The sequence below is a fragment of the Magnolia sinica genome, chromosome 14 (genome assembly GCF_029962835.1).
Source record: "Magnolia sinica isolate HGM2019 chromosome 14, MsV1, whole genome shotgun sequence".
NCBI classification, from domain to species: Eukaryota; Viridiplantae; Streptophyta; class Magnoliopsida; order Magnoliales; family Magnoliaceae; genus Magnolia; species Magnolia sinica.
The window spans coordinates 10422217-10435851 of record NC_080586.1 but is presented as its reverse complement, the minus strand read 5'-3'; the positions used below and the strand labels follow the sequence as shown (position 1 = coordinate 10435851).

The 13635-nt window shown below is 41.5% G+C and overlaps 1 protein-coding gene across 1 annotated transcript; it reads right to left on the bottom strand.

Annotated features, from left to right (window-relative positions):
• Positions 1-220: 220 nt before the first annotated feature.
• Positions 221-4895, bottom strand: LOC131225421 (cellulose synthase-like protein D5). Its single transcript, XM_058220952.1, has 3 exons — positions 3719-4895; positions 2555-3359; positions 221-2296 (listed from the first exon to the last, which is right to left on the bottom strand). Exons 1-3 carry the CDS (start codon positions 4621-4623, stop codon positions 536-538), a joined length of 3471 nt encoding a protein of 1156 aa, XP_058076935.1. The 5' UTR covers positions 4624-4895; the 3' UTR covers positions 221-535.
• Between the last annotated feature and the right edge of the window lie 8740 nt (positions 4896-13635).

The following is a 13635-nucleotide window of genomic DNA, read 5'->3' as shown; positions in this document are numbered from 1 at the left end:
TATCTGTTAGTGGCCTATTATTAAAATATCAAGGGTGTGTTTGGATGCCCTATCAAACTCAAATTGCGAGAAATTTCCAATCTTGAGGTATAGAGATATAGAAACCAACTACAAGTACTCAAATTCAATTACAAGAAAGTAAACTACTAACACAGTGTGTGTTTGAATGCACTATCAAATTCAAATTGTGAGAAATTTCCAATCTTGGAAGATGTAGATATAGAAAACCAACTACATGTACTCAAATTCAATCACAAGAAAGAAAACTACTAGCATGTTGATGGGCCTAAGATACAAATCAACTACATAAACTGGAATCAAAAGAAAGTAAACTACTAACATGACGATGGCCAAAGATACAACTCACTACATGAACTGGAATTTCATGTATGTTGCAGAGAGGAGTTCAGAAAAAAATTCAATCACGACACCCAAAAACAAATAAATTCCAATGAACAAAAAGAAAAAGAAAGAAAGTGAACAATTACATGAACTGGAATTCGTGTGCATTGTATAGTTGCTGCCGCTTGTCAGTTCATGGGAACTGGAACTTCATGTAGTCATTCCTCCCACCAGGAGGGCTTATATACACCCAAAGCAAGGAAATGACGATTGAGAGCAGTCCAGACCACACATAGATTATGGTGGGGATCTTCCCCCTCCTCCCCATCAGCCCTTTCGCGAATGGGTACATATGACACAGCACCCAGAAGCTGAAGAACACCCCACCAACAAGCTTGCTCCACTGCGGAAACGTGCTGTACATTGTCCGGGCCACCCCCACAGCGATGGCGATCATGTTGACCATCATTATGGTGATCGGTGGGACCATCAAGAAGCTCCACTTCACAACATAAAGCTCTGCGAATTCATCGTCGTTGTCATCAGCTGCGGATTTCGATGTCAAGTTGAATGAGATATCCACGCCAGCAATCACCTTCAACAATCCTTGCAATACAGCAGTGGGATGGGCGCTGGTCCCACCAATCAGCCAGAACTGCTCATTTCGCCACCAGTCATGCAATGTGATCCCAGACCACCTTATCTCAAGGATGGCGAGCAAGCATAAGGTGACCGTGATTATCAACAAGAAGGTGAGAAACGTCACACTTAGCGACTGTACTATGAACTGCCCCGTGAAGAGAGAGACAGCAGGTAGAATGCAGTAGACTAGTAGGAAGATCGACGTGAATGGGTATATCCCAACATTGAAGTAGGCCACCCTTTGCAGAAATTTCATCCGGTGGCTGGCAAAGAGTGCATTGTTCCGGGAGAAGAAAATCTCAACAGACCCGGTTGCCCATCGAAGGACTTGGTGCAGCCGGTCTGTTAGATTGATGGGAGCCGTACCTCTAAATGCATCCCGCCTGGTGACACAGTACACCGATCGCCACCCTCTATTATGCATTCTGTAACCCGTGACAACATCTTCCGTGACAGAGCCATAGATCCAACCCACCCTTTGGCCCCATTCAGTTCTGTCTTCATAGAAGCAAGATATGACACTTATCGCCTCTGCGACCGTTGCTGCATCCAACGGCTCTCGTGGAACTGCAAGAGAACCTGCAGGCCGCCCTTGTTTAACCCCTTGAAGATCTTGAAGCAGCCTTCCTTGGTATTCTGCCACAGGGATGGATGCTACAAAAGTAGTTGAGCTTCCAAACCTCTTTGGGAGAAGGAGGGATTCAATATCCCCATCCCCATCATTGCCATTCAATGGCAATGATGTTTCATCCAAATCGCTCTTTGATGACTTGGCCTTTCTCAAAAACAGCTTGACTTTTCTTCTGCCAAACCACCCTCTATGTTCTGTCGTTCTTGGCGGACTGAAACCATACAAGGCTGTTCTCCTGAAAACGCAGCCCGTTCCAACATACATGGGACCTTGCAGCCCATCCAATGCCCGCATGCTCACGTCGAAGAACACAGTGTTGTGGTTCGCATACCTGTCGTTTGGATCAATGCCCTCAAATCGCTGTGGGAATTGCACATAACAGATCCTATCCCCACCCCTATCAAGCATGAAACACATTCCTTCTCTCAGAGCTAAGCAGTTGTTGATGTAGTGGTCGCAGTCGAGATTGAGAATAAATGGGCCATTTGACATGATAGCGCTGGTTCGAACCAGAGCATTCATTGCTCCAGCTTTCTTGTTGTGATCATAGCCAGGCCTCTTCTCTCTCGAGACGTAGACCAGCATCGGCAATCTGATGTCCACTTGCGTGGTGTCGATGAGATTCATGTCGTCTGCCTCTTTGCCAATTACAGGTTCTGAATTTGGGGGAGCTAGCATTGCCTGTAGACAGTAGTGAAAAGCAAAGATCAGATTTTGAAGAAGAAAAGCAGCATTTTTTGTTTGACGCACCAACAGTACATGTGGGATCACCTTTCGATAATCTAAGCCATTGATTTTGTAGGATGTGACATCCTATGAAAATGGACAATTACAACCAATGGTCCACTATTTGGATTACCAAAAGATGGGCCCCACATTGTATATTTTCACTACGAAGAATGCTACTATGTATGAGAGAAGGGAATGAAATAGACCCACCTGTATTATACCAGCGTGATCGCCTCTCGAATGCTCTGCCTCAGCAGAAGACCATGTTCCTGGCCAATGGGCCCCATCCGACATCCATGTAGCCTTCGGAACCTTGATTGGTTCGGAAAGATTGCCTCCCATTTCCATCTGTTTCTTCTTCGCCCGCAGCTCCTCATGGGCATTATATGCATCTGATCGTCTCCTAATTGAGTCAGGCAGGGAATTGATCCTCACCTTAAACTCGTCATATTCTCTTTTAACCCTTCGCCTCTCCCGAACAAAATCCAACCTGACCTTGTTCTTGAGGAAATCACGTTTCTGACTGAAATATGCTTCTGGGTTCCTCGGTTCGATCGCATGTTTTCTGCAGAATGGCACCCAAATTCTCGCAAAGCTTGCTGTCTCAGCAAGGGCCTCGAATGTGAGGAGGGACCCACCATCATCAGATAAGTAACATGCAAGCTTTTCAACAGGATAATCAACAGCAAGGATTGAAAGAATTGTGTTCGAGGTGACCAGAGGAGGTTCTTTTTCAGGGTCTGCTGTGGAGACAAAGACGTCAATGCCCGGAAGATCAGATCTTCCCTTGGGATTCCGAAGGCTTGGAGACTCGAATCGGTCTTTCAGAACAGAGAGGTCAGTTACCCTGTTTACAGGACAGAGCTTTGGAAGTTGGTCAAGAAGCCATGAAAAGGCGAACCAAAGCTCACACGTTATAGACATTCCCCACAGCCACATTGCATCATGGTTCGGGTGTAGAATTCTCCAGGTGAGAAAGAAGCCAAGGGCGATGAGGCGAACCACCATTAGCAATCTTGCAGAATCAAAAGCAGAGCAAGCTTAGATCATTTTCGAAAACAGAACATGCAACAGCTACGTGATCTGTAACTGATGAGAAATGCTAATTTATGCAAAGAGGAAGTAAGATTTTCTTCTTGGCACATGTTTGGGAGACATTCTATGAACATTGATCAGGTGGGAACCACTGCAAACATTCACAGCCCAAAATTCAGGCCGGTCTGCCCATCAGGTGGGACCCACACATGTTTGCAGCAGGCCCCACCTGATGAACAGCACATTCTATCATCCTCTTCAAGCCAGATATCCTTAGCATTTCTCATTATCATTTGGTGAAATTTCAAACAGATATAAGAGGGATGACTTCGAACTTACCTGTATGGGCTGAGAATTGCAGCGGAGATCCCGACCTTCCTTGTCAAAGGCCGCCTGGTTTTTTCTCCGAAATCTGGAGGGTCTTCAAACCCATTAATCCCCACAGCACCACCATATCCGTCCTTCGGCCAAACTGCATTTCCATATCCGTAAGTCCCCTTCGTCTCATACAACCATCGAGTGTGGTCAAAATCCTGGGGATGATTTGGAGCTTTGAATGATTTCACCAGCGAAAGCCGTTTGTCTAATTTGAATTCAGCCATGGAAGGCAATGGAAGAGCCTGATCATCTTCTTCTGACCCAGATTGTCCTTCTTCATCACTTGCATCTCTGTACATTTCCTTGCAACCAGGACATTTCCCTCCATTCCTGACGCAATCCAAATAACAATCCTTGCAAATCCTGAAACTGCACTCGCATGGCAACCTCTGAATTACCTTTCCATCACAGCCCCTCATTCCACAGAACATTCCAGTTGATTTCACCGTCGCGGGCTCTTCGTTCGAGCGCTCGATGACATGGCCCCTCGTCACTGAGTTGAATCCCCCAGTGAAAATCGTTCCAGAAATGTAACTCCTTTCAGGTTTCCCACCATCCTTGGATGAATCATCAGGGAGGCTGTTTAGAGAGGCGGAGACCGGTTGATGATCTGGGGTCGGAGGTATATGGACGGTGTAGCTGACAAACTCCGTACTCAGTTCCATCGCCTCATCTTTCACGGTAGAGCAGTACCGTCCGCCGCTCGAAGCACGGTTTGAAACGCTGCCGAGAGGGGAATTCGGGTTGTTTGACATTGACAAACGCCGGATGGGGCTTGTCAGCCCTATGCTTCTGGAACCTCCTTTTCCTTCTGAAGAAACTCTAATGGTGACGGGAGAACCTGGAGAAGAAGCCATTTGAACCATTTCTGATCTTCTCTCAGTATCTTTTTTCTTTCAATTTCGGCCAAATCCCAACAAATCAAAGGAAAACAATTCAAAGCATGAATTTTCCTTATCCCATCTAAATCAAGGTAGAGAAAACCCAAATCAGAGAAGGGAGAAAAATCACAAATTTCAAGTTCCGTTCCTTATTCTTTTTTCAAGATCAGAGAATAGAAACAAAACCCACGTGAGAAATTTGGCAGAAAATATTAAAATAAATGGGAATGTTTTCGGAGATGGAGATGATTTAAGCAGGAAGAAGAATGTGGGAAGGAGAAAGGAGAAGAAAGGAGGGATTTCTTTTTCCAACGGTCGTATTTGAATTCGAGTGAAAAAGGAGGTTTTGGGGAGATTCAAAAGAGAGAGGGTTTTGCTACCAACGGTCGACTAATCTGGACTGCAGAAAAACCTTGACGATCCGACGGTTGAGGTTCGACTCTAACGGTTAGTTTAAGATGGGGTTGTCTACAACGGTTGCTTCAAAATTTTGAAAAAGGAGATAAAGCCGTCACGTGGATCCCGAGGAAACTGGATTACACACTATCTTGCTTTGACTCTCCAGGAGGGATGAAGTGGGCCCCACTTTGATCGGGTGGTCGTACACAAGGTGGGCCACTTTTTTTTTTTTTAATTCTGTGGAATTGTTTATTATCCTCAGGCACAGGGGAACAGTGTTTGTCCTTTGGGCCGTCGTGAGTCTGTTGAGCTGTTGGACCCGCCGTAAATGTCCTGTACCGTAGAGATCTGGATTGCCTGAGACCCCGGGCTTAAGGCTTAGAGATATGAATGTGCCCAGTGACGAAAGAAGAGCGTGAAAAGATAAAAGAGAAAGATTACAACAAAGACTAACTTGAGGCCACGGTGTGTGAATTAAGAAAATTGAAAATAATTTCTTAAAATCTGTCTCTCAATTGAGATTACAACACTTTGAATAATAAAATGAAATTTTAATTAAGAATATTAATACAAAAAAATTGAAACTTTTCTAAAATATAAAATTTTATTAAAAATAGAAATTTCTAATATAAAGTATACAAGTATGCAAGGTAATTCTTAACATGATAAGAAATAAGTCCTAATAAAACACCAAATACTAAAACTATAAAAATAAAAAGTTACATTTGACCTAAAACTGATTAAAATTACAAAGTTGTTTTGAAAAACGGAAGACTCGAGTAGGAATGAGTCATTTTCTCACAAAACGGAGTGACGCGACATGCTTATGGTATTGGTTGGCCTCAAAACAAAATTTTAGTCGAAATTTATAAGTCGTACATCCCAAAACTCATTCCGGATCAAAAATTATGGTTGATTTACGATTTACGCTTTAAATATCATTTTTTTTCTCAATTCAGAATAATTCTCTAATTCAGACGCGCCTAGGGACCAGTTACATCATGCCCCGCGTAAGATTGGGCATAGATTTGATAGATTATGTTGGCTTTCTTTTGAGCTTTTTTTCGGTCCATTTAGGCCAAGAATAAATCTACGGCCCACTCCACATCACCAGGGTTGTGTGGGGCCCACAAAGATGATTGTGACAAATCCACTCCATCCATCTATTTTAACAATACCACAATAGGATAGGAACCTAAAAATTAGGTAGACCCAAAACTCAGTTAGGCCATACCACATGAAACAGTGGGAATAAAAACGTCCACTGTTGAAACCTTCCTGGAGTTGACCATGATGTTTACATGTCATCCAAACCATTCATAGGGTTATTACCACTTAGATAAACTGTAGGCACAAATATCATCCTGATACAAAACCTTCGTCACCCCCAAAACTTCGATCTCCACTGTTTTGTGCAGTATGGCCCACCTGAGTTTTGGATCTGCCTACTTTTTATATTTTAATCCTATTGTGGTCTTTTAAAATAGATGAACAAAGTGGATTTGTCATGAACATCTCTGTGGACCCCACACAACCCCGAGCACAGAGATATCTCTATGTCAGGAGCCCATGCAATCCACTCTCCAAAATGATGCTGACTATTGTACCTTATTTCCAACTATTGTTTGGAAACACAATTGGAAAGGACAATAGAGTAGGACGTGATGAGGTCGATCACCATCTTCCTTGATTGATAAACACATTGAATTCACAAAGCACTCTTGAATGCACAAGAGAAAATTCTCGAATCCACAAGAAATAATAAAATATTTTAAGAAATTTTGATTGATAGCATAATTGATTGATTAATTGATTGATTTCCAAATAAACGAGTTTAACATCCTTAAATAACCCTAAATAAACCCTAAAGTGTAGTTAAAAGAGTCCTAATTAAATAAAGAAATAAAATTTGAAAGTCGTGCAAATTTTCGCCATCTGTCAACCTTTTGTCGAATGGTCGAGTCTATCGGTCGAATGGGCTCAAAAACTTCTAGAGATAAAAATAAAAATTTTGTGAATTTCTACCTATCGACCCGATCTATCGACCTATCGAATAGTATTTTGACTTGTCGATAGATCTGTCAAACTGTCTAAACTAGCAGAAATAAGCCAGCAAGCAATCTGGAATTTTTTGTCTAGATTTCGACATGTCAACTAAATTGGTCGACCAGTTAAACTATGCTGAATTTTGTCGATTTCTCCTTGGACTTCTTCCCGTCCATGTGTGTTAGGAATGTGCTTGATCCATATCCTACATCAAACCCCACCACTTGAAAAATACTCGTCCTTGAGTTTGGTTCACAATACGTGTTCAACTTCCTCGAGTTCTTAACAATATGTATTCAACTTCATATGCTGACAAACTTGGTTCACAATACGTATTCAACTTTGAATGTTGACATTTATTAGCCTCCTCATTGTATTATGTAGTAAGCTTCTTTGATTTCTCTTGAACATCAATATGAAATAGTTGCTACCCAAACTGTCATATTCTCCGCCGCAACACTCATTCCAGGTAGTTTAGGCATTAGAAACAAATCGAGTGCAGGTTTAAGAACTTGGGCATACACAACCTCAAATTGGGTCTACTCATTAGATTGTGTAACATCCCGGATTTTTCCCAACTTGGCAATGGGCGTCCTTGGATGTAGAACTACCCTAGGACCTTATTTTGTTGTAATTAGGGCGTAATTTAGTTAAGTATTAATAGCTTAGATCACTTTCTATACAAACTACAAAGGCCCAAGTACCACCTCAGGCAGAAATCAAATAGGACCAAATCCTTTAGAAACTAAACGAGAATTAATTTAGCGCTAAACTAGATTCTCTGTGCAATAGGCCCTAATCACTTTAAATACAAACTGTAAGACCCAAAACGAGTAGAATCGATACCGCTACAATACCCTAAAACTTATGATCAATCCCTAATCCCGTTTGCTCTCGGGAGCACACTGAAACTCCGTATCGGACCTGGACCGCACGTCAAAAGTCCAGTTACTGCGAAACCATACAGTTAGGACCGTCTCACTGAACTTGACATCCACCTTGGAAATCAAGTCCTAATGATACCCAGAAATGCACAACTTGAGTCCGAAGCGAAGTGCGTGAGAAACGTGGATATCTTTAGAAATAAAATTTAAATTTAATTAATCTGAGTCGTGTCGCTTGCGGGCCAAATATAAGGATTCAAACCGTCTAAATCTGACCCAAATACACCTACGGATCAGGGAAAATGTCTCATACATGGCAATGCACTTGTGGCCTTGATTAAGTGGCCGTGACCGTTGAACTGAAACTGGTCCGCCACGGTCTATCTGTAAACCCGATCGGAGCGAAAACTCAGCCTGACCTACATCCATGGTCAGGGAGCTTAAGTCCGACCGCACATAGAAAAGGGGCCACCAGAAGTGCTCCGTTGGACCGGAACAGTCCGTATTTGGATATAACCTAAGTATACCTTGGCCCTGGGGCCATTTCCATCAGTCTTGGGCCTATATAAGGACCTTAAACCTCTCTCTCTCACCTCATACGAATTTGAGAAACCCTAGGGGAGAGAAGAGAGAAAAGAAAAGGGAAAAGAGAGAGTGAGAGTGAGAGTTGGAGATTCTTCCTGGGATTCGATGCCGCTACTCCACGCACTCAACTGCCATTTCTATATCGCTATACAGGCGATTCCGACTCCATACTTGGGTAAGAAATCTTAATCCTAATTTGTTTTAAGGATTCAGGTAGAGTAAATGGTGAAATAACTGACCTGTTTCATGCTATAGGTTGTCGTTGTGCCGTAAACAAAGACTTAGTATTTAAACTGAGTTCGTTACGCCTTTACCGGTGAAAGGTTCGGACTATAAACGTTTATGTTATGGTTTTCAAGGCCTTCAATGTCAGTAATAGTTTATGACTGACTCGATTACTGTCACATGTGATTAGATCGATGTTTTCCATATATTACACATATATGTAAACTATGTTGATTTTAATGCCTTCCATGTGTTTGTTAAAATGCTTAAATGAATATGAAATTATGATTTCGGCTTGCCATGATTATTGTTTGAGAATACATGCTTGTTGTATGGGTGGCAACTCCTTGGTGGAAGGATTTGCTATAATATAGGTTATAACTTATTTATTTGATATATGATGGAATGTGTAGACTAAGTGTTTGATGAAATGTTTGAATGAGAAATGGTCCAATGAATTGTATTTATTTAGCGTGTTGATATAGGATTTCCCAACTACCTTACCTAGGTAGATAATTTTCACTATGTAGTCTTAATTTCAACTACGTAGTTTATGTCTAAAATGCACATGTATAATAACATGTTCTATGTGATTGATAAAATGGCTGAATGAGGTATTGTTCATTGAACTGTATTTAATAAGGGTGTTGAGATAGAATTCGTAGCTACCTTATCTATATGTATAGTTTCCTTCATGTAACCTAAATTTCGATTATGCAAATTTATGGATGAAATACAATATATGGCAATATGTGCAATATTTTTGATGAAATGCTCGAATGAGATTTATGTTGGAAATGTTCGCTAAATGCTTATATGATTATCACATGTCTCTATATGCTTTATTTGAATATGATTGGGACTACTATGTAGTCCAGGCAATCGGTAACAATTTCTATTTGAGTGGCCGAGTCGTACGAGTGAATTCGAGTCATACGATGATCGTCGACAACGGTACCTTGTTGATTAATTCAACGTACACTCGTACCAATCGAGCTCGTTAAGTAACCCGATTGATCCGATGTATGTTCACCATGTATAGACGCTACTGCTTGAATTTAAGGTACCAAACTCACCAGTGGAAAACCCTTTTAACCTTAGTACCTCGATCCGCTAAAACTCATGAGCCGGGCATGGTGGTATGGGATACCGTGGTCGAGCTGTCGGCATACGCTGGGGTGACGAGCCTCCCCGTAGTGACCAGTGAGCAACCCAAACTCGTGAGCTGATGAATACGGTGGTATGGGACACTGTATTCGAACTGTCGGCCTACCCTTACGCAGCCTGGCTGTGGTCCCCAGTAGGGTTGGTGACGAGCCTTCGAAAATAGACTGTCAGTTAGTAAGGTGTGGGTGGTAGTGACCTCGAGTATACTCTAAGACTGCGCAGATGTGACGAGTCTTTCCGTAGCAATTAGAGTATAAACTAAGCCTGCACTGATAAGGTGACGAGCCCTTTGCAGTAACCTAGAACCATAACATCGTATGAGAATTACTAGGACTGACAACCCTAGAATGGATCATTGTTTGGGAATTGATATAAGGGAAGTACCTTAGCTTCTCAATCCTGCTGTATGAAAAGGACTAATAAGAACTTGGTAATCACGTTCATGCACTGCACTGCATGTGCCGTTTGGCGTCGGGCAGAGCACTGAGGAAGTGACTGACATGCGCGACCGTTAGATGAAGATCGCAGAGGGAGTGCAGGCGAAGGCATGCATCATTTATACATATCATTCTTGCATTAATCAGAGTACTTAGGGATGTTTGATTGTATTGTTTTGTCATTACTGCTTGACTAAATTAATAACATGTTAACCTTTGTTTTATTGTTCCACTGAGTTGATCACTCACTCCCATGTTATGGGACGGTGTTTTAAACACCAACTAGACCCTATTGTATGATCAAATGATGGCGTAGCCTGCGAGGCAGAGCCGGACTTTGAGGATGACAATGAGGCATTCTCATATATGCAGTATTCAGGCGGGTTCATATAGACCGTTCTGATCGATGGGGCTTCAGGGCTTATACTTGTAGTGGACCATCATTTCTTATGGACATTCTGTATCTTAAAACAGCACTTGTAACTATTTAACCTGGAAATGCGTTCATACTTTGGGGACCTACAATGATTTATATATTTTATACTCTGATTACAGTCTTCCGCTTATGTAAATTTAACTGTCCTTGGAGTATGATCTGCTGATTTAGCTTAATCTCATTCATGTTTTATGCACTAACATGGATAACATCAAATCATCATTATGTATGTTGCATAAGTGATGCGTTGGAACTCGGGAGTTGGGCACCTACTCGACCCCTAATTTTCAGGGCGTTACAGATTGATTCTTTGTGTTGTTGAAGACAAACTCGACCTAAAAAAGATCAATCTCCTGTATGGGACAATTTGCCGATAAGTTCAACGAGCACAATCACTTTAAACTCTTGCAACATTAAACTCCACATCTGCTTTCTTTTCTACCAATGCTACTATCACTTTTGTCTCTTCAAAGTGGTTGACGAAATCTCGTTCATTCACAAGATGTTGCTCGTCCACTTTAAAAGTATTGGGTTGGTTCTCCGCTTCCACAAGGGCTACATGTGCACTACTAATGAATTTGATGGCCCGTCGTGACTCCATCTTGACCAAGTCAGGTCTCGTCAACAAATAATGAGATTTCTCTACACAACCCCTCATTGATCGACTATCCTCGCCACTTACCAACAAGCTATAGGATTTCTCTGCAGGACCAATCACCGATTGACTATCCTGCTAACAATTTTGATATTGTTGGAACAATACCTGATCATAACTGCTACAGAGGAATCGAGCGCACAACAACTGCTTCATCACGGCCACACATGGATTGACACTTTCATTTGTCTTATCCATGTGAGTTGATCTACTCCCACCAAGTTGAAGCTCTGCCTTTCAATTTGTAGGCTACAAGTTTAACTTTCTTCTCTTCAACGATGTTCATATAGTCGAAGAAATGTTCAACTTCAAGGAGCCAATCAAGAAAGTCCGATGTGGAGTTGGTCGTTGAAGTTAGGAAGATCGACTTTCATCCTAAATTCCTAATCTGTCTGACCTACCTAATCGTTGCCTCGTCTGTGATGTTGGAGGATCATATCATCAATTTCCTCGTCTATGGATCCCACGTCCTTAGGTGTAATTCTACGATTCACCGCCAGCATTGTCGTATGATCAACATGATTGTGAATTCCAAAGCCTACCGGAGGTGGATCATTGCCACGAACATGAATTTGTCATATGTCTTTTGTTAAACGGTTGATCGTTGTCTGTAGCCCTTGCATGGTTTATCGATTCTCTCAAAGGAAAGCTTCAGACACCGACATTGTTATGGGATTATTCCTTGAAGCACCGTCAACGGGATTGTGCCTGACTTGTCGTTAAAAGCCACCGATCTGAGAAAAAGCCTCCCTCTAATACCAACTGGCGCACTGCCTTCCTCAATCGATAAACACATTGAATACATAAGGCACTTTTGAATCCACAAAGAGAAAATTCTTGAATCCACGAGAAATGATAAAAGTTTCTAAGGAATTTTGATTGATAGCTTAATAGATAGATTAATGGATTTCCAAATAAATGAGTTTAGCACATTAAATAATCCTAAACAAATCTTAAAATATAATCAAAAGAGTCCTTATCAAATATGAAAATAAATTCTGAAAATCATACAAATTTCCATTGTCTATCGACCTATCGTCGACCGGTCAAGTTGATCGGTTGAATGGGCTTAAAAACATACAAAAACTAAAACTAAAAATTTTATGAATTTTGACCTATTGACCCAATTAGTCAACTAGTCAAACTATATTGAATTTTATTAATTTCTCCTTAGGCTTCTTTTGGTCCATATGTGTTAAGAATGTGCTCGATACATATCCTACATCAACACATGTTATAGTAAGGGAAAGACATAGCATGCTAAAGATCTTTAAGGATATTTGGAGTGCTTTTTACAGGCTTACAACTGGTGTAAGTTTAGTTCTACACGTCAATGGATGGTTGATAAAGTGTTGCAATCGATATACAAGAAGCACAATCGAGCTATTTAAGATATAAAAGGCAGCCGAGAGCGCAACCAAAACAAAACCTTGGCCGACAAAGTAAAGTGGCCGAGAGGCATGTGGAAGCGAAAAGAGCATCCAATAAGCATCCAAAAGTAAACCAAGCGACCGAGAGGTGTGCGGGTGCCACCATGATGTTTGTGAAAAATCCACACCGTCCATCCATTTTGGGAGGTCATTTTAGGATATGCGATCAAAAATGAGGTGTATCCAAAACTCAAGTAGACCATACAATAGAAAACAGTGTAGATTCAATGACCATCATTCGAAACATTCGTATGGCCACAAAGTTTCATATCAAGTGATGTTTTTGGTGTTTTCACTTCATCCGAGTGGGAATGATCTTATAAACGGTTTGGATGGCATATAAATATCAAGGTAGATCTTAGGAAGTTTTCAATAGTAGGAAACTCTTTCACCGATTTTCCTTCTCGTCTAGCCCACTTGAGTTTTGGATCCACCTCACTTTTGGTCGAATGTCCTAAAATGATCTCCCACAATGGATGGATGGTGTGGATTTCTCATAAACATCACTCTGGGCTACACCTAGCATTCTAATGCATGAATTTCCTGCAAAAGGCTTCGCAAGAAATCCACATCCTCCAAAAGTAGACCGAGTGGCCGAGGGAAATTTGGAAATGGAATGCGAGAAGCTTAGTTGTGCGGTCAAAATAAAAAGATGCAGAAAATGGTTAAGTGGAGCGCGGGCAAGTAACCAATAAAAGAGATGCGGGTAATGTGTGGTTGATAATCGATTAGC

What these genes read in the sequence shown, in the direction of transcription:
- LOC131225421 (XM_058220952.1), bottom strand. Translation starts at nt 4,623, where the DNA reads ATGGTTCAAATGGCTTCTTCTCCAGGTTCTCCCGTCACCATTAGAGTT. An exon ending in GCAATTCTCAGCCCATACAG is followed by an intron (nt 3,360 to 3,718) that starts GTAAGTTCGAAG and finishes TGATTCTGCAAG; the next exon opens with ATTGCTAATGGTGGTTCGCC. An exon ending in ATCACGCTGGTATAATACAG is followed by an intron (nt 2,297 to 2,554) that starts GTGGGTCTATTT and finishes TACTGTCTACAG; the next exon opens with GCAATGCTAGCTCCCCCAAA.